The sequence below is a fragment of the Panthera onca genome, chromosome D4 (assembly GCF_046562875.1).
Source record: "Panthera onca isolate mPanOnc1 chromosome D4, mPanOnc1 haplotype 2, whole genome shotgun sequence".
NCBI classification, from domain to species: Eukaryota; Metazoa; Chordata; class Mammalia; order Carnivora; family Felidae; genus Panthera; species Panthera onca.
Window position 1 is genome coordinate 71573794 of NC_138351.1, and position 25178 is coordinate 71598971.

Here is a 25178-nt window from a genome sequence, read left to right on the forward strand (position 1 = left end):
TTTGCTGTGGCCTTTTAAAATGTTGCAAATGTATTTCGTCTCGGAGATCGGCTTACATTAATTCTTGAATCTTCGCTTCCAATTTTTGAGCATCAGCTCCACAAAATTCAAAAATCTGTTCACAAATACACAAAGGTGAGATATTTATTGGTTCAAATATCACAAAGATGTTAAAGCTTTGAGGGGTTTTTGTTTTTGTTTGTTAAGTTATCCTCATTTCCATTGTCTGAAAAATACTTAAAATATAAACACACAACAAACACATTACATTCATGATGTTTCAATTATTTGGCACCTTTTCAAAATTGTTTATGCTAATATTTTGCCAGGTTTATATAATTCTCCATAATATTCTTCTAAACTGATATCTCAAACATAGAATATGTTAGAAATGAGAAAACTCAATCATTGAAACCTCTCAGAGCCTTTTTGCGTTGGTCTTGAGAACTTGTTAATTCATAAACATGATTTTCTGAAATCAAATGACATGTGATTTCCCATTCCCTGAACTTTGCCACAGGTAATAGTATTATAATTAATTGACACTAAGAAGCACATTTTTTTTTTTCAAATTGTCACATCTCTGACTCAGGGTGTATTTCATAGTGGATGGTATATTTTGTTTGGAACAATTTTTAGTAGTATATAATGGGGCATCTGTCAGTGGGCATCTTATATTTGGTGAAATATGGAAGTTTAAGACCCTTACCATGCATTATCACTTTAGTACCAATTACATGAAGTGGTTGTAGAGAAGGCAGAGTGTGGGTAAACTGAGGCCGGGATTGGCTGAAGATTTGAGTTTCCAGTAAGGGAAGTTTCAGCAGCCAGAAATGGTGTTAGGCCTTTGGGGCAGGGTTTGGAAAATTCTAGAACAATTGCAATGCTCAGTGTATTGCAGAGAAGAAACTATACCTGCTTCTAATGATTCTGCTTCTCCAGGCAGCATCACTCTATCTGGGGGCTGCCTGGGGGTATCATGGTTCATTCTATTTCTTGAAAGTAAACCCCAGACTTGTGACTCCATCTTGATCCCATTTCACTTACCGGCTCGCTCATGAATCCATTTCCATTACAGCAAATTGCTCTTTTGAGTCTTGAGTATAGAGTCACCTAAGTGTGGGTGCAGAATTTCATGATTTATCTGGGTTGCCTGGTTTGTACCCATTTCCTCTATAAATAGTTCTCTTGGCATTGGCTGCCAGGGGAGGAAGGTGTCAGAAAGGATCTGCAAAAGTGTCTCTTTTCTAAGAGTCAGACAGCAGCTGGATGGTGGCTATAGACATGAAGGGAGTTTCAAAATCCTCAGAGACCAGAGCAGGTACCAACACAACAACTCCTGGCAAGAACACAGGCAGAGCTTGGCCACTTCAATGACCAGACTTGGCCAACAGTTTTCCAATATATTTATTTCCAATAAAATATAAATTTTATCAATTTATATTCTACCAGCAGAGGATGAATGTTCTGGGTGTTCCATATGCTTGACCACACTTGGTGTTTATTGCCAGTTCCTTTCCATGTTAGCCATTCTGGTGGCTTTAGGGGATATTAAATTTGCCACCGAATTTCATGGATTTTACTTCATCAACTTTCCCTTGGACTTTAATAAGAGCTTATAACTTGTCTGTCTCCAGTCTTGTGCCCCTTAGTTCCCTCCTCCCCCTTGAAGCCCGTAAACACAAACCAGTCATGCTCTCCTTCTCTGTAAAATTCTTCAGTGTTTCTCCACCACCATAAAATCCAAGGTCCTTACAGGGGTTCCTTGATTTTGTCTTGTCTACCTCACTGTTATTCTCCACCTTAAGCTCTGACCTTTAGCAACACTTCACAGTTGGATTCATTTATTTATTTAATTTAACAAATATAATAAGCATCTACTATGAGCCAACCATTGTGAACATACCAGACAAAAATCACCCCCCGGAGCTCATATTCTAGGGATAATTTTATACTATTGTATTAGTATCAAAAAAATCCTGACATATTCCTACGCTATTTTGTAATTCTTGCTTCTCCCCATTTCTCACCCGTTAGTCTTAACCATTCTTCAAGATTTAACTCCGGAAGTCTTTGTGATCTCACAGAACCTATGAATTCCACTGCTCAGGAGTTGATGTTATGTCTGCGGCCATTGACCAAGGATGGGGCCTCTGCCTTATTTTTTTCCTCTATATTTTTAGTATTTAGCTAGGAACCTTATACAGAGTAGGTCTTCTGTTAATGGTTTTAGGCCTGAAGAGAGTTGAACTAAGCTGATTTGTGGTCACTGAAGGACAGACCCAAGACTCTAGGGAGTGTTAAATTTCAGAGACTAGGTGTTATCTGTTTTATTCTTTGTCCAGTTTGCCAAAGGCAAATACTATGTGTCTGTCTAGCATGGGACTTTGCATATAGGAGCTTCATAAATGTAGTTAATGAATGAGGAGTGGCTTAGTGATAGAGCTTATTATATAATAGCTTTCTTTTGAAGAGCTCTATATGCAAGGACACTAGCATACAATTTTTGCCCAAAATGTTTTCTTATTTTCAACTGAATGTTTGGTTGTGTCTCTCAAAGGCCTGAAGCATTAGGAAGCAACGTTTCATTCTCTCTTCTCAATGTCTTCAGTTTACATGCACCGTTGCCATCTGTAATGACCACTAATGGAAATGATGAGCTCCAGTTGGCAGAGCCCAAAGGGATATGGGGTGGCTATCCCTGCATTACAGAACCACCTATGTCCACTAGTCCCTTAAAAACATCTTTCATTTTGAAATTTTTAAATAAAGATTTTATTTTTAAGTAATCATCACACCCAGTGTGGGGCTAGAGCTCATACCCCAAGGTCAAAAGTTGCAGTTCCACCAACTGAGCCAGCCAGGTACCCCTCATTTTCAAACACACACAAAAAGAGAACAATAAAGTGATTCCCCATCCCCGCATTTACCCATCGCCCAGGTCTAAACAGAGGCAGGGTTTTTTGTTGTGTTTTTTTTTAATGCCAAAGACATTCAATCACCTACAAAAAGTATATTACTGTTAGTGAGAAAATACAAAGGGTCCAGAGACAGGGATCCCTTCCTAACAAATGGACTTCTGAGAGTATCCATTAAGGGGTCTAATGATGCATACATAGACTAATTACAATAAAACACTCTGGCCAGTTGATAGGCAATTAAGAATACTGAAGTTAGCTTTGGAGCAGCTGAATGAAAGCTCCGCAATTTTCCAGACATCTTTACTGAGTTAAAAACAACAACAAAACCCTCAAAGCAACAGCAACAATAACAACACAAACAAAAAAGCCCAAACAACCAACCCACACAAGACACTTTTTGGCAGATGGCTCTAGAGATGTTTGTACAATCCAATTTTATAAGCTGTGTGATGTTCCTTTTCTTAACAAAGGGTTTGCTAAGGCATTATATCTTATTAATGAGATAGGAAGAATGTATCTAACAAGAGAACGTTTAACAGTGAGTGCCTCCACCTATTGAGAGCTAGACAGTCTTAATTACTTTTTGATCCCATCTTGATCTGGGCTCTCCAATCAACTAGACCCATTCCTTCCCCCAGAACCATCTGCATCACAATGCAGGTGTTTGCACACTTCCCCCTCCCCAGGACTTTCACAACAGGTTGCAGGGCACGCCTTGCAAATGCAAGTAGCTCAACTGTGGTTTTTGGCGTGTGGCAAAATCAAACTAAGAAGGCAGGGCCTCTTGGAAATAGTCTGTTTTGAACAGCTTGAATTTACATGCATTTGGATTCAAGAAAAAAGCGTATGAAAGTAATCTATTATCTAATTTTTTCAAATGTACACTTGCCTTCTTCTCAACTTGTTCCACTAGTGAGATTTCGGTAAAGTACGAACTTACTTTCATTCTCTTATAGCTGATTTAGAAACTCTGGCTACATATCTGTTTCTTAAAGCACTAGTGGCATAAATAATGACTAAAGTGCTTTTCTTCTTCTGTGTTAGGGGGTTGACAAATGTTTTTGTAAAGGGCCCAATAATACCTATTTTAGGCTTTGCAGGCCAGATGGTGTGTGTTGAAACTACTCAAATCTGCTATAGTAGTGTGATAGTAGCTAAAGACAGTATTTAAGCAAATGGACATATCTGTGCACCAGTAAAACTTTATCTACGAAAACTCGTGGAGGCTCAGACTTGACCTTGGGGCCATAGTTTGCCATCAATTGAAGGTGTTGGACGGACACATGAAGCTGTTTGAGAGTTCATTACTGAGTACAATGTGGTTTTCTGTTGAAGGGGGGAAGGAGCATGAGTCTAATGTTGTGGGAATTTATCGTAAAGCCACACTGAGAATAAGGAAAAGTGATTTTGGTCTGGCCAGAGGAGATGTCATTCGGCCAGTTACTCAAAGTATAGAATGAAAATTTGTTCATGAGGATAATAATGGTTTTGGAGCCATTGCCTTCAATGACCTAATGACCTATACTCGGCATGTTTCCATTGGAAAATCTACTCAACTGTCCTATATTGGGAAATTCCTTCACTGACTTTTCCCCAAGTTGAGGTGAGCTTATCAGTTGAGCCTAGACAAAGGAATGAGTTCATGACTATCCCCTCCCTTTTTGGGGTGTTCTGCCCAAGGGACAGGTCTGTTTTCCTTGCACTGTCCTTCTTTTTCTGGAAAGCACATCTGAAGCAGGCCTAAAGTAGGTCTGGAAGGCTACCACCGTGTCCTCACTTTTGGACCTTGAGAGTTGTGAAAAGCAGCAATATCTCCTTCACCTAAGTGGGTGAGTTTCTCCTCTGCAGCCCAAGATTCTCCCCTAGGCAGTCATCTCAAAATCTAGGCTTCAAGGAAATAGTAGGAAGTCTGTTGATATGAGTCCACACCATGTTGTGTACTTAGCACAATTTAGCGTCACTGCTACTTACAATAAAGGTGATAGCTTGATTTTCCACGTGACTCTGTGTGAGAAGCGTTAACACAACAGATCTGGTTCCTTATTTCTTGCTTGTCTCCAAGGCAACCATGATTGATTCTTCACCAACCCCCCAGGGAATGTGTCCCTTTCCCCACCAAAGTGTTCTTTGTATCAGTGATTGATGATTTTGTTATATATACCTGGAGTGATGGACCAAGCCCACTGGCTTGCTTTGCATAAACATCAATATTAATGATGTGCACCTGGTTTTACTATTGGGGTCCTAGTCTCCATTGTCATAGCTGGTTGTGTAGCAATGACTGCCTAGCAAGAAATGTCTATGTGACCAGTCCCCACATAAAATCCTCAGATCCTGAGACTCAAAAGAGCATACCTAAGCAGAGACAAACCACGTGTGTCCTTGAAGTTCATTGCTAGAAAGAGAGACAGAGACAGAGACAGAGACAGAGCACACCTATGTGTTCCTAGCCAAGGAAGAACATCAGAAGCCTGTGCTGGACCCTTTTGGACTCTGCCAATGCTTCTGCTTTGTATTTTTTGTTGTAATAAATCTCAGCTATAAGTAGAACCTATTACTGGGTCTTGCGAGTCCTTGTGGCCAATCACTGAATGAAATACTCCTATATTTCAAGGATTTAAAATTTAGAGGACAGGGCTAGGACAATGTTGTAAAATTTAAGGGGCTCTCAGAACTCAGTAATCAAGATCATTAATATTTTAATGTTTTTATTTATTTATTTATTTTTGAGAGAGAGAGAGACAGAGCATGAGCAGGGGAGGGACAGAGAGAGAGGGAGACACAGAATCTGAAGCAGGCCCCAGGCTCTGAGCTGTCAGCACAGAGCCCGATGCGGGGCTCGAACTCACGGACTGTGAGATCATGACCTGAGCTGAAGTCAGACGCTTAAGTGACTGAGCCACCCAGGTGCCCAAGATAATTAATATTTTAATAAATATTTTAAAAATCCATAATGAACAAAATATCAAAAATTCAAATAAAGACAGGATTCCACCCTATGCTTGCAATTTCCTGCCTCACTTGCCTCGCCCTAATCCCTGCCCTGGAGAAAAGAGGTATATAAGTAATTACTGTCTTTCAGTTGCTAACACCTAGAGCACTATCCTTAGCATTAGTGTTACATGGTGATAAATGCTTGCTGCCCATCTCTCTCTCTCTCCCCTCCATCTCATTTAGTTCTTGCCCCTTCCAGTCTATAAATCTGTGCCTATGTATCAGCTGCTTTATGGGGCTGAGTAACTTCTTTTTTGGATCTGTACCCTTCAGAACCCTGAACACCATGTGAGAGTTTTTTTTTTTTTTTTTTTTTTTATTTCCCCTGAGGTGGAACCCCTCTGTGTCTACCTAACACAGTCCTTAACAGGTTGAATATCCCTGGGTTGGTAACTCTCCAATGTTAAGATGACTTAGCTTAACTGGTCACTGTAGTTATTCAAAGAGTTTTAGAGGTCTCTCCTAACCAGTGTTTCCAAATTTCTATTTTGTCGTAAATTTTCAGGAAGATTGGTGCACAGATTATGGGGCTCTAGCAATAGCCATATTTTATAGCATGTACCAAGTCCAGTGCTAAAGTGCTTTATATATCATCACAAATCTTCATGACGACAGTTCAAAGACACATGATATAGTCCCTATTTCACAGAGAAGGAGACTGAGCTCAAGGTGGTGAAGGCACATAACCAAGGTCATCCACGAATAAGAAGCAGACCTGGGATTCAACCCACAGCTGTCTGTGATGTCTGAGATGACAAAAACTAGTCACAGACACTCTTTTGGGCGTGGCTCAAGTATTGTTTTTTATGAATTTGAACTGTGAGCATTTGGGAGGGTGATTCTCCAAGGACCACCATCCTCCTCACTTCCTATTTTCTCATGTATTGTCCTTGCCTGGCCCTTGAAGATTCCAATCCTGTCCTCCTTCAAGCATACCACGGTGCTGCCCATTGGAGATTCTTTTCATGTCTGTACCTACCTCAAGGAGGGTGTCTGTTGGAAATTACTTCTATAACCTCAGCAGGAGCCCTGCTGTTCACAAGGAAAGGAGCAGGAGTTCCTCCCACTAGATGTGAGCCTATGAGCTGAATTATTCATTTGTAAATAACTCACTTATTAGCATCCATGGATCCGTATCCCATTGTTCTTGGATTAAAGTGTTTTGAGAAGCCATTTACTCTCATATCAAAGAATGAAAGATGGAACCAATTTCGATGTTGGATAAATTTAAGCTGTTGGCCAAGAGTTGCTAAATCTTTGTTACTCTTCTTTTCTGCTGTTCCATTGACATATGTCAACTTTGGTCTGGAAGCAATGCTATAAACCTGGGGGATCTACTGATGGGCTTCAGAGGCTCAATGAATAACTAATATCATATTCACATTGCAGCTTATGTGTATATGTGTATTTTTTTTTTTTTTTTTTTTTTACTTAGAACAGAATACAGTGTAATATTCTGGTTAAAAAAATCAGCCAAAGTTTTGGATGTCCCATCTGAGAGCCACCACAGATTCTTTTTTTCTTAACCACAGTTAATCTTACTGGAACAGGATGTGATGTCCCAGGTGAAAACACTAAGGATTACAGCAGGAGGGAATAATCCCACTTTATTTATTACCTGGAATTTGCTTTTGCTGTCCTTTACCCTAACACTGTAAAATAATTACAGCTGCTGTTTATGGTACAACCCTGCTAGATGACCATCCAAATCTGCATAAAAACTTCCAGCATCACAGAATGCCCATTGACTGCAACCCTGGGTCATAGTTATATAGCTTTATCTGTTCTAGTTTTTTAAAGTTTTATTTGTTTATAGCCTATGTATTTTGAAAATATTTGAAATGAGGTAGAATCAAGGGCAAAATAAAATAACAAAACCATTAAAGCACGATTCAGTATGGAGATGGCAATTAGGGAATTCCAGGCAACTACAGATAAGGGAGGCTATTGTATTTGAGTCAAGGAAGTAATCCTGAGATTATTGGCAGCAAGAGAAAAAGAGAAACCCAAGGGATCCCCTAAGCCTTCTGATCTAATGCAAGGGAGTAGATCAAGGGAGGCAAATATTCTCCAAACTCTGTCTACGAGGAATAATCACAAGGCTTTTTACACAATGTACATTTTAAAAGGCATAATGGACAGTGGTTCTTTGCCAGGTGTTTTACCAGAAATGTGAGGACATTTCTTATAACATCCCTTAATAGAAACTGGACTCAAAGTTGTTGTTGTTTTTTTAATACTAGATAAATAGTACTTAACTGCTTCCATAAGTTAATTTTCAGGTGTGCTGTTTCAGATGAAAGAGAGATGGAAGGAAGTGGTCTCAAAGAAGTGAATTTAGTTTTTTTTTCTACCCCCAGGAGAACAATGAATGTCATTCCTAGTCAATTCTACTGAGGAGGGAAATTCACATAGATGGGTCCTATCGCATGGCCATACCCAATTTTCTCTGGTTCCATTGATTTTTCCTGTGCAGACCATTGCAAAGTAGAACCTGGGGGGTGATTTCAGAGGTCTCAGGTTTTGACTGCAGCTCTGGATGCAATGGTAGAAGTGGGGACCCTGCAGAAGCCCTAGATGGATGCTCAGATGCCAAATGCTGGGGACTGAGTGAAAGAGGTAAAAAGATTTGCAATACTGTCTCTTTAGGATCTCCTGCCCCCATTTTTTTGCCATTGTCTTTTGCACAGAAGATTGATACTCTTTGTTAAATGGAAGCCAGCATTGTAAATATTTTCTGCAGGTTTACAAATAATTTTTAAATTGATCCAAGTATGAATCTTTCTGGAGATACATACAAAGCTCAGAAGTAGACTTACTTGTATATTATGACATAAATGATCTCAAGGTTTTGGTTTTGTTTTTTTAAATAACTTCATAACCAGGATGCTAAGTCAGTAATATTCAATGAGACACTCAATTCTCAAGAAAATATTTTGGGACAGGGGTATTCATTTTATAATCAGAGGCTGGCTACCTGACTTTGGAGTTAGAAAATAGGGAGGTGGATCAGCTTAATGCATTGTGTCATTGATTCAGTTAATTTTATTCTCCATTAACTAAGTGGCATAAAAGTTAAAATCGAGATCCTTCACAATGCCTAAAATACAGGCATTTTGTTCCATCAATTCAAAAGGGATCCATACCCTGTAGAAACCAGTTAAGAAATAATTGAATATAAGAGGTCACCCTACCCCCAACTGTGAGTTCTTCCACCTACATACAGAACTGAGACTAAGCAAGGCCAAGCCTTTTCTCAAAAGCATAGCTATGGATTTGCTCAAGAGCCTAGACACAAAGTCAATTGAGACCCCAAAGTTTTATTTCATAAAACATAGAACAAACTGTTGAATGGCAGCAGATCTTAAGCACTATCATCAGCAGGAGAGATGAAATCAGACAGCTGTTCTGAGCTGGAGAGAAACCGTCCCTGAGTCAGATTGACATGAGGACAGAATCAGGAGGGGAGGCAGAGCAGACAGGGATGTAGGGCAAAGACATCAGCTTTCATTTATTCATTCACTTGCTTACTCACTCATGAATCAAACACAAAATGAGTATTTTCCACCTAGGGTGGATTCTTCTAGACACTGACATGAACTCCTCTAGGTACTGGAAATAGTAGGACACAAATACATGACATTAAGGTCTGGGTCAAACATAAATGGGCTTGGAAAGGTAGACTGGGCCAAAATTATGGAGAAATTTAAATGGAAGACTTGATTAGGAGGATTTAGTCTTGATTCTGCAGACAACAGAGGGGAAGGGGTATCCAAATTTAAATAAGGGAATGACATACATGGAACTATGCCAAGCTCTATTTGGAAAAGAGAACAGAGCTATGGTGTGAACTTGGAGGTGAGAGGGGCTATTGTTTTGTTCATGTCAAAGGTCATTACAGCTGGAACTATAGGTAAGGATGAAATTACTAAAGGAGAAGAGGTAGAATGGGAAAAAGAACCTTAGGAAACACTTATATTTTGGGACAGCAGGAGCCAAAGGAGAGCTTGGGGAAAGATCAGGGATGGAAGCCAAAAGACAAGGAAATTTCCAGAATTAGAAGCTGATTAGTTATGGTGCTTTTGTATAACCAAGGAATACAAGGATTGAGAAATGGCTATTTGAATTAGGTGCTGAAAGAGCCTTGGAGACATTTAATAGAGCAGATGAAGGAATAAGTGGAAACTTCGAATTGAAAGCAGTAAGTATATTCTACTTCTTCAAGAATTAGATCATGAAACGAAGGAGAGAAGTCTGAAAGAACATTAATTTTGTCCTTAGAAGTTTTTGGTTGCAAATAACAGAAAAAACAAGCCCAGGTCTACATAACTCATGGAATCTATGGGAGTAGTTCAGGCTTCAGGCATGGATAGATTCAGGGTTCAATCGGTGCCATTGGTATTTCCTGGTTTGACTCTGCTTTTCATTGTATGGTGGCTTCATTTTCAGGTTCTCTCTGGTGGCAAGCTAGCTGTAGTACCTTCAGCTTCATATCTTCCCAAGTTCAAACAAATCCAATGAAATCAAAAGAGAAGGCTTTTACCTAGCTGCTTAAGCCACATCCTAGGATTAGCTCTGGTTGGGTTTAGATTGGCTTGACTGGAGTCAGGGGCCCATTCCTGATGGGGATGAAGTTCACTCACAGGTCTAGCCATGAAGATGGAGCCCTAAGGAAGCACATGGACCAAGGATGGGCAAGGGAATGGTTCCCTGGAAGAAAATCAAAGAACTGCTGATAGAGACTGAAGAATGGCTGACGGTGGCAAAAGGGACTGTCCCAACACCAGGTTTGAAAAGAGAAAACTGATGGATAGAGGCCTGGGGCACAAGGGAGGGAATGCGATCAAGGTACAATGGATGAAATCCATTTCAAAAGGAGGATGCTTTCTCATTTCCGAGATGGAAGAGAAGGAGAGGATAACAAAAAAACGACACAAAAACAATTTGATGTGCGGTGGTGGGGAGGGGAGCTGAGGTGCATGTGCTCAATAGCTTCACTTTCAAGTAAACACTCAAGAGGAGTGGTAGGTAGTGTTAATTCTTTTTGAAAAATTATTTAAATCTATCACACCAATTCTATCACGGTAAATACGCAACAAATAGAAGCTGAGAATCAAATCCTACACTTAGCGTATCAACTACTTTCATTCTTTATATAGTAGACACAATCTTCACAAGGTTTAAGCATGAATGTTTTTGCTTTACATATGTTCTTCCTAACGCTTTAAATTGCATACTATTTCAAATAGGTGTATCACAAATCAAATCACTGAGCAGTTCCACGAGAAAAGACATACAGTTTACTTTCGTATTTTATTAGAAGTAATGCTACCATTACTATGTACTTAGCTGCTTATTTTTCCTGCTGGTATTTCTGTAGCAAAAGTTCCCCAAAATGGGATGATTGTGTGAACGGGAATATACAGTTTGTTCCTCTTAAGCGTGTTGCAAAGTCACCTTTCATGAGGTACATACACTTGTCAGTGTTCCCAGCCATACGTGGAATTACTAGTTTAATCACACATGAAGCATTTTAGACATTTTACTTCATTAACATCTTTGTGATAACAACTACCCTAACGTGCTGAGCACTGACGCACATCAGGATGGGTCTACGAACTTGAGTCACGTAAATTCATTTCTTTTCACAACACCCTGTGAGAGGAAAAACTTAGGATCTTTGTTTTTACAGATAAGGAACCTAAGATCCAAAAAGGTTCTTAAGGAAAACGCTAGGTAGTGATAGAATGGATATCTGAACCACAGAAACCTGCAACGAGAGCCTGCATGCTCAACCACTAGCTATACCGACTCGGGATTGTTCTTGATTAACATTTTCCCAAGTGTTGCTAGCAATCCGTATACATTTGTGTGAGAATTTCATCATGTCCTTTTCTGTAAGATTCTTTTTTGATGGGTCTGCCCCATCAAAAGGGATATTACAGGGATAGTAGTGGATATCTCTTACGGATTTGGAAACCTCAGATGGTCTGAATGGGGAGATTTTTTAATAATTCATGCATTTTTTTGTACGCCTTGCCAATATGAAAAGTTCAGAAACGAAGCATCACGTTGCTAAATATTAAAAATAAATGCAGTTGTTTCATCCACCCAGGATACCCCAGGCCTTTTAAAAAGATTCTGATGATCCTATAATTCAACTCTGCCAGTTACCATGGAAACATACCTTCTGGGTTTGCTTGAACATCTGAAATGTGGGTACTGATCTGATGTGACAAGTTTGGGCCAACTCCTGGGAAAGGAAAGAAATGGCATGAGGTCACAATTTTGGTATCCTCTCTCTATACAGAGCCCAGAACTTGGTGACTTCTCAGGAGGCATGTCTGAAAACCCAGGGACAGTTAACACTTTATTGATTCTCCTGCCAAGCCTTTTTCTAACATGTCTTCAAAGCCTCCAGGAATGTTACAATAGAAAATGGCTGCTCCTCACATTCCTGAGGCTTCTCATCCCAGAGCCCTAGGAGAGGGCTGGGAGATGGATGCCAAAATAGAACAGATGCTGAAGGATGAAACGAGCTCTATTTAAAAGAAATTGTGAGGGGCGCCTGGGTGGCTCAGTCGGTTAAGTGTCCAACTTTGGCTCAAGTCATGATCTCAGGGTTTGTGGGTTCAAGTCCCACGTCCGGCTCTGTGCTGACAGCTCAGAGCCTGGAGCCTGCTTTGGTTTATGTGTTTCCCCTCTCCTTCTGCCCCTTCCCCCCTCGTGCTCTGTCTCTCATTCTCTCTCTCAAAAATAAGTAAACATTAAAAAAATTAAAAAAAAAAAATAAAAGAAATTGTGAAAGATTACAGAGGAACCTCAGTGGAACCCAATATGGAGATAGCATATTGCAAAAATATGGAAGAGTAAAGGTATCCTTATAATGCACACTTGAGACATGGGGTGATCTACTGGTCTTGCATTTTAAGTAAGGTTTACAGGTCTCTTTCTTGTAAGCCCTACTCCCCACTTCACTGCCCATCTTTGTGAAAGATGAACCAAAAAAAAGCAAATATATCAGAATTCCAATTATTTTAATCCATTACAATCTGCTCTTAAATACCCGTTTTTATCTTGTTTAGAGTCCAAAGAAAATTAGCCACCCACAGGATCAACAGAATTGGACTTTTCTCTCTAGTATACCTATCATTTTATGGGGTGAATCTCTCCCCTGCTGCCTGTAACACACACACACACACACACACACACACACACACAGAGACACACACACACACACACACACACACACACACACTAAATTATAATTTTCATGATCACAGCAATGATAATAAATCACTGTTAAAAAAATTGTGTATTTTGTTTCTCCTTAAAAGGGAAGTAGTTATCATCAAAAAGGCAGACAATAACATGTTTTTGTGAGGATGTGGGGAAATCAGAGGCCTCATGACACATTGCTGGTGGAAATGTATGGTGCAACTGCTTTAGGAAACTCAACAATTTCACCCCTAGATACATACCAAGAGAAATGAAAATACATACATAAATGCTTATACCAGTATTACTCCTAAAAGTCAAAAGGTGGAAACAACCCAAATGTCCATCAACAGTTGAATGGCTAAATAAATAAAAGGTGGTATATCCATACAATGGAATATTATTCAGCAATAAGAAGGAATGAAGTAGTGATACATGGAGGAACCTTGGAAACTTATGCTAAATGAAAGAAGTTAGTCACAAATGACCACCTATTTGATGATTCAATTTGCGTGAAATGCTCAGAATAAGCAACTCTATAGACAGAACGTAGAATTACGGTTGCCCAGAGCTGGGACAGAAGGAACTGGGGGTAACCAGTAGAACTCCAAAAGTGTTTGCTTTTTTCTTTTTTGAAGTGGTGAAAATGTTCTAAAATTAATTGTGGTGATGGTTGCACAACACTGTTAATATAAAAAAAGGACAAAGAGATAATGATCCTAGATGTATTCTGAATGCATAGTATGTGATTCGGTTTAAAGGGCACTTAAACACTGTCGCACTTTGATAAAGCTTGAAAGAAATGGGCGAAATGGAACTTCTATTATGTTCTGGATGCTATGTCATATATTTTATGTATTTTATCTCATTTTATATTCTGTGAAGTATTATTTGCCCTGTTTTACAGTGAAAAAAACTGAAGTTTATAGAGTTAACTGATAAGAGGTCACAAAACTATTAAAGAAAAGAGTGGGTAAATAACAGATTTTTTTGTTATTCTAAAGCTCAAATTCAATCCAATATGTGCAAAGATCACTTGTTACTGTTTTTTCCTAGTTGTAAATGAGCAAATGTTAGGAAGAATAATTTTTGGGGTACCTTGTATATATTAATGAGGCACATTTAAAAAAATATATTTTTTAAATGAGAGAGAGAATGAGTGGGGGAGGGGCCGACAGAGAGGGAGAGAGAATCCCAAGCAGGCCCCTTGCTTGGCGTGGAGCCCAACCCAGGGTTTAATCCCATGTCTGTGAGATCATGACCTGAGCCAACATTAAGAGCTGGATGCTTCACCGACTGAGCCACCCAGACACCCCCTTAATGAAGCACATTTTGACTAAGGGCATGAGGTTGATTATTTTGGGGGAAGGAGAGGAAAGGAGGCTCTAGGGAGGGACAGGAGGGAAGGATTTCTTGGAATTCCTTGTGATGTTTTAAAAAACCCACAAAAACCACAACCATAGCAAGAGGAAAGCAAGATATAAATGCATTGAGCTGGGTTTCAGACATTGATTAATAATCTACTACAAGGGTAAAAAACATTTTTCACCTTGAGCCCAACACCACCCAACTGGTATTGTCTGTGTAGAGCCAATTCTGCTGAGCATGGTAAATGGAGAAAAATGTTGGGATTGAGGAGTGGAGTCTGTCATAGTAAGGGAGGGGAGGGGGCCCCGGGAGACTCACATACTTGCTGGGTTTTGTTTTTAAAATTGATACAAAACACAAGAACATTACGAGGAAGTTTACTACCATTTATCACGAAAACATCATGAAATTGTCCTCAACTTAAAATTGATTATATAATCACTGAGGTGCTGTCAACGATACAGCATTTGGATTTTATGTATCCCCCACAGAAGGACTTAAGATTCTTACCTTAGAATCATCCACATCCACATTAGCAAACATTACATTTTGGTATTGCAGAGACATTGCCTTCAAATTAAAAGAATAAAAATTCCCTATTAGCTTAGCGTTAATACTAAATTACATACTAGAATTACACAGTCGTCTTTTGGCAAAAAACAAACAATGAGCAAAAAGGTTGTTCATGAGAGCTAAGGATCACTCTGGCATTTCACTACAGGCTAGAACTGGAAGCACCAAAGTCAAATATGGGATGATACAGGTCAAGCAAAGATCAGCGGCAGAACCAGAGTCTGAAGAACCAAACTGAAGATCAGAGTTTCAAAGTTAGGAAAGGGCACAAAGTGAAGAAATGATGACATGTATGTGGTGGGTCCAGATTTACCCTGCAGGGTGAAGGGACGGATAGTAGCTTTTTCCTGGGGTGGCAAGAGGTGGAAGGCTGCCTTCAGTGGTCTTCAAAATACAGGTCCCTGAGGGGTGCCTTGGTGGCTCAGTCAGTTAAGCATCTGACTCTTGATTTCAGCTCAGGGCATGATCTCCCAGTTGGTGGATTGGAGCCCCACATCAGGCTCTACTGTGACAGTGCAGAGCCTGCTTGGAATTCTCTCTCTCTCTGCCTCTCTCTCTCTCTCTCTGCCCCTCCCCTACTCATGCTCTTTCTCTCTCTCAAAAAAAGAAATTAAAAATTACAAAAAAAAAAAAAAATTACAGATCCCTGAACCAGATACCCAAACTCTGCTTTGACCTTCACCTCTTGCCAGGCTTTTTAGGAGGCTCTTATGACTGAGATGATACAAAAATATGTGTGTCGACCCTTAGCCTAATTGCTTTGTGCTTTTATTGACATCTTCCATGCTGTACTATGTACTGAAACTGTACTTCCCAGGATCCTTTGCCAGCTGTCTTCTATGTAGGTTTTGCCAATGGGATGCATTTGGAGGAAAACAGAAGGTGTGAAGAGGGAAGAAACAACTCTCTTCTGCTTCTGTTTTGTTCTGAAAGCATCTCTGGCAGCAGTGGTGACAAAGGTGTTTGTAATGGGTCTGGGGGTAGTAGATGCAGCAGCAGCAGCCTGTAAATATCAGCTCTTGGGTTTTTTTTTTCTTTCAGACAACTGTGTTCATACTTTAAGGGCACTTAATAGCATCTTGGTTTGTTTGCATTAACATCGTATCTCAAGCATTTCCAGTGACCTATTTCTAATGGGACCTCTCTCTGACAGGACCTCTTTCTGATCGTATGGGGTGTCCAGAGACAGTGGAGACAGAAAGAAATGCAGCTGTCACTGGGGGCTGCTCCCACTGAGAAGCAGGAAGCAGCATGACATGGATTAGGTGGATATGTGCTGAGTTCTACTGCAGGCAGATTCTCTCCAGTTGTTTGTTCATGGATTGTGACTGAAGTGGGAGCTCTTTTTCACTGGCCCATCAAGATTGTGAAAATGGAGAAAAACTCTTAGATAACAGACACAAAAGCCTTGGGGATTTCAGAGTATTTTTTTAGATAAAAAAACTGATTTTGGTCAGCAGTCGCTCAATGTCTGGCAGGAAAATGGTGTCACCCACAAACTCTAGGGCAATTGTCTTGCACTTTTCGAGTTTGAAGATATATGGATGCTTCCCAACAGGGGTCATGGGAATAGGTTTGAACTATGTGGACATCTAATTCTACTTATGAAGGTTTCAGAGCCTTGCAAGTCTATCAGGAAATAGGGAATATGGCAGCTGTCATTTTGCAACAAGTAGTACCCAGAAGTCATGGCATAGATATGGTTCTTTGCTAGGTCGGGGTTCCCCTATGGACATTGTCTTTCCTTGTTATCTCACTCCATCCACCTAGGACCTCTTCTCTGCCATCAACAACTCTTCCTTCTGCTCTGTTCTTCCTCGTATGTAGTCTTCTACCATTTGGTCACCTGTTCTGTTGGTCTCAACTCTAAAGTATCTCCTAAATTGGATCTTTTCTTCTTTCTCCAAAACCACTGCCTATTATTGAGATTGTCATCACTTTGGGTTGCCCGCCTTCGGTCTTTCTAAACCATGCTTATACAGCACTGCTAAAAATATTCTCTAAAATAGCTATTTGACCATGGCAAAACCCTTTTAAGAACTTCTGTTTTGACTATCTACAACAACTCATTAAGTTATAACACAAGATCTTTCTTGATTTGGCCTCAACTTTCTTTTCAAAGCTCCTTTGTCTCCGCTTCTGCTACATACACTGTAAGTTAGCCTCACAGACCACTTGCGTTCTCATGATCACATCATGTAATTTCTAAAGAAATTTATAACCTCTCCTTTCCCAGAAATGCTCTTATCAGGGTTCTAGGTCTGGTGATCCTCTTAGCCCAGGGTCAGCAAACTGCACCATGTAGAAGAAATCCAGGTCTCCACATGGCCTTGTAAAGTAAATTTTATTGGAATACAGTTTGCCTGTTCATTTGTGCATTGCCATTGGATGCTTCTGCACTACAACAGCAAAGCTGAGTGGTTATTACAGAGACCATATGGCCTGCAAACCTGAAAAGATTGACTGTCTTTCCTTTACAGAAGTTTAGCTGGCTAACTTCCATTCCACCTTCCCGCAGAGCCTGGAAAGGAAAAGAGATAGAGATTCCTCGGACTCCCTTGAAGCTGGAGTTCTGGATGCAAATTGGTCTTATCAACAAGATAAATGTAGGAGAGACTTGGAAGTCAGAAGTGAGAAAGCAGCTACTTTCTTCTTGTTTTCTTTGTCTTCTTGTCTTTGGAAAGCAAGACTGTGGGTATTGGGAGTGGCTGTGCTGGAAGCAGCAGCAGAAGCCAAACTCAGGGTCTGGTGCCCAGACATCAGCTTCCTGGACGTCCAGAGGCACCTGTAGCCACAGTAGCCTCCTGATCCTGGTTCTGATTCCCAACTGCTGCTCTGTTGCCAGTTTGTTTTTTCCTCACAGCGGTGGCCTCCCATCTATACTCACTTCTGATTGTGGCGAACTTAGGATCCCCAAAAGTGGGTCTATGGTATTCTGAGTCATTCCTATTCATCTAATCTTTCAATAATTTTATAAGCAATTTATTCCTTGTATTAACATTCTTTTCTGTTTAGGGACGCCTGGGTGGCTCAGTTGGTGAAGTGTCTGACTCCTGATCTTGGCTCAGGTCATGATCTCATGGTTCACGGGTTTGAGCCCCATGGTTCACGGGTTTGAGCCTGCTTGGGATTCTCTCTCTGCCCTCTCACCGCCGCCCCCATGCTCTCTCTCTCAAAAATAAATAAACAGCTCTGTGCTGACAGCTCAGAGCCTGGGGCCTGTTTCACATTCTGTGTCTCCCTCTCTCTCTGACCCTCCCCCATTCATGCTCTGTCTCTGTCTCAAAAATAAATAAATGTTAAAAAAAATTAAAAAAAAAAAAAAAAAAAAAAAGAAAAATAAATAAACATCAAAAAAAATTCTTTTCTGTTTAATTTGGTTTCTGTTGCCTGCTTTGATCTTTGACTAATAAAGTGACCTAGAAGAAGGGATGTCTTTTCTCCATGCCTATACGCACCAGTTTGAAAAAATTACACACATGGTAAATGACTACATTATCATGCAAAAGTTCAAACATAACAAGAAAAATAAAGCAATCCAAATTTAACACCCTTTCACTGAAAAAAAAAAAACCTTCTTTGATATGCATCCTTCTGTTCCCCTTTTCTCTACATATATGTGGGTTTATATATATACATGTACATATATGTGTCTATTTTACATACATGAGACCATACTATATAAATTTTTCTACACTGCACTCTTTTTACTTAATGCTATGTTGTCTTGGAGATGATGCCACCATTCCATATGGGTCTACTTGATTCTTTTTAACATCTGGATAGTATTTCAGTATGGACATGCCAAAAGTTATTTTAAAACTATATTTGCATTAGTCTGGATTCCAACAGGAAACAGATGGCACATCATTTGGGGAGGTTTATCTCCAAAGGGATAACTATAACTATGAAGGTAGGAATGAATGTAGGAAGAGCTGCAGGAGTCTGGACAGAACAGTGGCACAGCTGTTAATGCCCTTATGGCAAAGGTATGACAGGGAAGTTACAAAGCCTTAGATTTCATTGCACTTTCCGAAAATGCCCCATATTGGCTGTTGGAATTTGATCAGCTTTGACTTTGTGGCATGTGAGTATATTTATACTCTGGAAGCTGAACATTGAAGACTTTCTTTAAGTTTTGAGTATCAGGATAAAGGGGACTGTGAAATAATAAAATGCTTCTTCTGGATATTCCAAGAATTTTAGGTAGAAAATGGATGTTGAGGTATCATGTAATCAATTTCTCTATTTGAATATAGGTTTATTTTATTTTATTTTTTGAAGTTTATTTATTTATTTATTTTTGAGAGAGAGAGAGAGAGAGAGACAGAGAGAGTGAGTGGGGAAGGGGCAGAGAGAGAAAATGTCAAGCATACTCTGCACATCAGTGCAGAGCCCAATGTGGGGCTTGAACTCATGAACCATGAGATCATGCGCTGAGCCAAAACCAAGAGTCGATGCTTAACTGACTGAGCCACCCAGGTGCCCCTGAATATAGGTTTATTTTTAATTAAATGTCAAAAGACTGTGATTAGAATGAATTCAGGTGGATTTAAGAGTTCAAGTTGAAATGGTAGAAACTTTGCTGAAAATAAACCAGAGTGTTTTCAGTTATGTAGAGAAATCAAAACTTCTTTAAATTTGAAGAAATAGCTTTCGCAAAACTGACCATAAGTGAAACTTCTGCATGATGAGGAGAAATGAAAATGCCAAGTTCTTTCTGTGGCATGTGATACCAAAAGTAAATAAAAGTTAAAACTTTTAAATGGGGCAACAAGGAAATTAACTAGATGAAACATTGTATAGACATTAAAATGTTAATTTACAGACCCTACAAAAAACATGAATGAATGTGTACATGGAAAATAGACCTGAATATAAATATATGATTACAACTAAGAATATTTTACTAAAACATTTTATAAAGTAGATCAGACATGAAAGGAACATATAAGACATAAGTTTTGATAATAGGGTTGAAGGATGGGGGAAGTTTATCCTTTCATATTATAGTTAAAAATAAGTATCATGTTTTTCTATAATCTATTCCAATATTTGGAAGTTATGAACTCTGGAAATTTGGTAAAATGCCATTATTATGAATAATCCATTCATTTGTACAACTGTACTCTTTTGTACATCTAGATTTTCCTTGCAGAATTATCCATAGACAAGTAGTATTAATCTTCTGGTGTGTGTACTATGATCTAAATAGAGATTGGTATGTTAGCTTCAGGATAATCAGGATGCTTCGAAAAGTGATTCCATATGGCTCATAAATGTAAACTTTTAAGACTTACTGAAAAAATTATTAGAGGATTTAAAATTCCTTCTAAAATTGTGAAATATATATAGATGATACTTACATGAACAAGAGGATAAATCTTTTTGCAAGGACCACACCATTTTGCTGAAAATTCAACCACCACAAGTTTGCATCCAGCAGCTTTCAAAAATCTGCTAAATTCATCCTGAGACCAGAACATAAAAGAAAAAAATATGCATAATCACTAAATCTCAAAAGCCTTGCAGAGAATAAATGTTCCTCATTTATTGAAATGAAGAACTTCAGTTCCTGAAAACCTTAGCGACGTACCCCACCCTATCGTTCTCAAGGGGACACACCTTTCCTAAATGTCCCTGAGGTCACATATATTGATCTTTGCAAGTATACATAGGTGGGAGTAAATCTGCAAAAAGTGATTAGGAGTGTATTTACCAAATGGTGGTTGGTAATGGTTGGTTACCTCTGGGGAGAAAGTGATATTGGCCAATGAGAGATAAAGCGTGGAGGGTAGTGGTGGATGGTTGTTCAAGCTGGACATCTAGATTTGATTTTTTTAAATAAGGACCTAAACATGCATTACTGGTAAAATTTAAAAGGAGAGGAAGTAACCTAACACCTTGAATCATTTCTTGTTTTGCTTTTGTTTTGAAGGGAAATCATTACCAAAGCTGTTGTCAAAAACCGTATATTTAAGGATTTGACATGCTTCTTGTTGAATGTCTTAAGCGAATTTCCCATCAGCTGTCCAGATCACCTAAGTAAATGTTTCCTTTCCTGGAACCTCAGATCATTTTATCTGAACTTCCTTGCTTTATGAACACTGACTGTCCACACGTTATTTCATGCATGGCTTCTCTCCCCCAACAAATCCCTACAGAATTCAATCCTGATTCACTCCTGAACCTCCATGGCCTCTGACTGGGCACATTACAGTATGTGCTCATGGGGTGTTTAGTTGATGAATGATTTGCTAATATATAGTGTTCTGCTCAAGATTTATTTTTCCTTTTCTCATTGGAATTACAATGATAGTAACTAATTTACTCTGTGCCTGGTGTTCTCTCCCTTAATCTTTACAACCACCCTATTGAGTGGGTATTATCTCCATTTTACAGATGAAAAAACGAAAGTTTATTACTTTCTCTCAGTCAACCAGTTAGCAAATGGTGTAGTTGGGATTGCTAACCTAGGCAGCCTAACTCCAGAGTCCATTTCCTTCACCACTACACAAACCTACACAAAATCATCTCCTGAGTTCTTCCTAGTTGTGGGGCTCCCTTGCCCTCTCACTGGCCCTAATTCCATCATGTGCTCATCCCCTCGGCCAATCATTAAGATGGAATCACTAATTAGATCAAGTCAAGCAGTGCCTATCACTGGAATTAGGGATGGGGTTAATTGCATACAGATGGCACGCCGCTCTGCAGTAAGAGAATCTTAACAATTACGTTGCCATTTGATTCAGTTTCAAGCAGGTGAAACGGATGACTTAAGGAAGATACACTTTCTTCCTTTACCCATATTCCTCTAGGGTAGGGGGTACTTAACTCCTCAGAGAGCCATGCCAAGCCGCAATTTCTCACTTGCTTCTGAAATCATGCAGTAGATGCCATCCTCATAAGCCCTCAACACCCTCACGTCTGAGTAGTTGCTAGGATGTAAACTGGCCTCACCAGATCTATGAATTTGACTTGGCTAAGTTCTCTCCAGGGAATACCCCCATAGGGTACATATTGACTTGACATGTACCTATCGAGACCCATACTGTGCCAAGTAATGGACACACTGCTAGTATACAGCTGTGGACAAAAAGCCAGACAAACTTTTCCCTGCCTTCGTGGAGCTTACTTTTAGAGGGGGAAGCCGATGGTAAAATCAAGAAGTAAAATATGCAGTGTGTTAGTGATCGTTGCTGATAAGAGAGGAGAAAGATAAAGCAGGAAAGAAGGAAATGAGCTGGATTAGGGTTGTAGTTTGGGTGGCCATGGTCCGCCTGGAATAGAAGGTGACATTTAAATACAGACATGAAGGAGACAACAGGCCCTCAGGAGAGGTCTCCAAGGAGGAGATGGGAGGGGGCTTCTCAGGGGGCTAGTGAGACCCTGGGTTATTCTGTGAGATTCCCAGAAAATCAAAAAAAAGAAGTACCAAAGGCATCGGCCAATGTGTGCTATTTTACAACATTTTCTCATAGCAAACTACACAGCGATGCCTTCTTTCAATCTGGCCAGCCTCATTTTCGTGACCTTATATATAGCTGCATTTGGGGAAAATATCAAAAGTCTAAGTCTGAGGGTGTTGACAGATGGCAAGCCCAGGCCCTATGCCTTCCCTCTTCCCTCCAGGTTCAGGTCCTCGTGTAACAGGGCCTGACATCAGAATGTCTGGGTTCTAATGCCCACTTCACTCCTAAATGGAGTAGGACCATCACCACTCTTAAAGGCAATTTTCTTTGTAAATAAACAACTCTCCCTGGCCTATATATGCATTTAGGTTCTTGTGGCAGTAACATTGGACAATGGATAGAAAGTGATCTTATAAAACACCACCTAAAGGATTGCTGATACTATTGGCTGTCATTTTCCCAAGGCATGTCTGAGGTTTCTGCTCTCTCTTAGAATAAGAGAAATATGTGGACTTTTACTTTCATAGAATGTTCCAGGTACAAAAAAGGTAGAATCAGTGGGATCAGGTACAGGATGGGATGTGTTAGGAGTTGGTCTGGATCCAGCTAGAGTCAGAGCAGGAAGTTAGAATCAGAGAGGAACAAAACCCTTCTGATCAATTTATCCCTTGGCTACACTCCAGATAGTGCCATCCCTCGAGCACAGAAAGGAGAGACATAAAAAAATCTCCCCTTGCTACAGAGCAGTGAAAGAATATGATTAGGGGAAATCATTCTTAAAGTTTATCAAGTCTGTTCTCAAGGTGGTTTCTTTTGAAATATCAATGAAGCCAAAATAAATACTTGCCATGTCTTTAATAATCTGAACCATGATTTACTGGGAATTGCTTATGAAACCTTCCTTTTGGTTCAGCTGGCTCACCGCAGCAGTCTCTTATTAATTAAAGGATCCTAGCTGGAATAGAAGGGTAACTTCTCTATGACATCATTAAACGTGACTGTCTCAGAACCTAGAACTTTGGCAGACTTGAAGCTAATTTGACTTTTAGGTCAACATATGGTCAGCCAAGAACCAGCCAACTGGTTGTATGCAGACTCAATAATGTGTCTACTTTTCTACCATCTATTTCCATGACCCCTCTCTTCCTTCTCCATTCCTTGCAACCACCAAATGAGAAATAAGCAAGCTAATATTAAGTAGATGAAGGTTATTTCATTTAGGATTTTGAAGGGATTATCTTGCAGTAGAAAAAAAATACTAAAGCCTTCATCCTATAAGTTTTCAACATATTAGGTTTTATGAGTCATGGATTCCTTAAACTTTGTTATTTTGCTCTAATTTTAGGAGGTAATGAAATTTCACTTTTATGGACTGGATCACAGGTTGGCAAACTTTTTTCTGTGAAGAACCAGATAATTTGGGCCTTATGGACCACATGCATGTGGTCTTTGTTGCATACTCTTTGTTTTTATTATTATTATTATTATTTTAAGTAGGCTCCATGCCCAATGTGGATCTCAACATGGGGCTTGAACTCATGACTCTCAGATCAAGACTTGAGCTGAGATCAAGTGTTGGACACTTAACTGACTGAACCACACAGGTACCCCTATAGTCTTTTAAAAATGTAAAAACCATTCTTAGCTGGTGGACCTTATAAAAACAGCATTTTGCTAAACCCACACATGGTGACTTGTTAATTTTTCAGAATTTAACATCAGAGAAAACCCCCAAAATGGCCATGACCAATGTTCCCAAATCTTCTGTAGAGGAATAGCAACAAAAATGAAAGAAGTTGCAGAATTCTATAATAACACAAAATCGGCAAAATGCTCCTTTCTGGTTTTTCCAGACATCCAGTCATGTCTCTCAGGAATGAGGTGCCTGTCTTTCCTTTTCCTTTTTGATGAAGTACCAATTATGAATATTTCCTGTATAGCCATTGTAGCAGATAGCTGACAGTCACCTCCCAGTATGCATTTCCTTTACTTTCCTCCAAAAATTCACTGATTTTCCTTTGGGCAAATTTATCCCTCCTCCATTTTATAGCAGCTATGCAGTTTGTGTGGGATTAATCTCACCCTAAATCCAGGGTTAGACCCTAATTAATCCAGCCAACAATCCTATCTTTAGGTCAAGGGTTAATGAAGAGAGAACAAGAAAGCAAGTGAATGGCATTTCTCGCACTTGTGATACAGTTACTAAAACTTTCTCTTTCCTCATTTAGATATAAACAAGATGCTGACTGACAGCTCTTATAAAACACACAGGAACCCAATCTTTGTTTAAGGCCTAGATTCCACAAAGATGTGAGGAGACATAAAAGAAACCTGGGTGATACATTGATCCACTGGATTAAGTGTGGCCGGAAGCTCAAGCTATGTCTGGAATTTACATTTCCATAGACAATAAATCCCTTTATAGTTTAAATTGGATTCATTGGGGTTTCTGACACTTACCTGGAAAATATTCAAATGCAATATGATAGAAATTTCTCCACTTGGGTCAAACTGCAAGAATGACTCACATTGTCATTGGTGTCTTAAAATTTCTCATGTAAGTGGCACCCGGGTGGTGCAGTCGGGTAAGCATCCGACTCAGTTCTGGTTCAGGTCGTGATCTCACGGTTCATGAGATGGAGCCCCGTGTAGGGCTCTGTGCTGACAGTGCAGAACCTGCTTGGGGTTCTCT

At 39.7% G+C, this 25178-nt stretch overlaps 1 protein-coding gene across 2 annotated transcripts; it reads right to left on the reverse strand.

Moving 5' to 3' along the window:
- Nucleotides 1-23448, reverse strand: TXNDC8 (thioredoxin domain containing 8). Of its 2 annotated transcripts, XM_060609051.3 has the most exons (6): nt 23334-23448; nt 20441-20545; nt 15012-15071; nt 12103-12168; nt 1048-1113; nt 1-115 (listed from the first exon to the last, which is right to left on the reverse strand). In XM_060609051.3, the coding sequence occupies exons 1-6, from the start codon at nt 23355-23357 to the stop codon at nt 53-55; spliced, it is 384 nt and encodes a 127-aa protein (XP_060465034.1). In that variant the 5' UTR covers nt 23358-23448; the 3' UTR covers nt 1-52. The 2 variants fall into 2 exon arrangements, with proteins under 2 accessions (XP_060465034.1, XP_060465035.1); XM_060609052.3 differs by lacking the exon at nt 1048-1113 and having other exon boundaries at nt 23334-23446.
- Nucleotides 23449-25178: the final 1730 nt, after the last annotated feature.

What these genes read in the sequence shown, in the direction of transcription:
- TXNDC8 (XM_060609051.3), bottom strand. Translation starts at nt 23,357, where the DNA reads ATGGTTCAGATTATTAAAGACATG. An exon ending in TGGATGTGGATGATTCTAAG is followed by an intron (nt 12,169 to 15,011) that starts GTAAGAATCTTA and finishes TTCCTTTCCCAG; the next exon opens with GAGTTGGCCCAAACTTGTCA. An exon ending in ATGGATTCATGAGCGAGCCG is followed by an intron (nt 116 to 1,047) that starts GTAAGTGAAATG and finishes ATTTGTGAACAG; the next exon opens with ATTTTTGAATTTTGTGGAGC.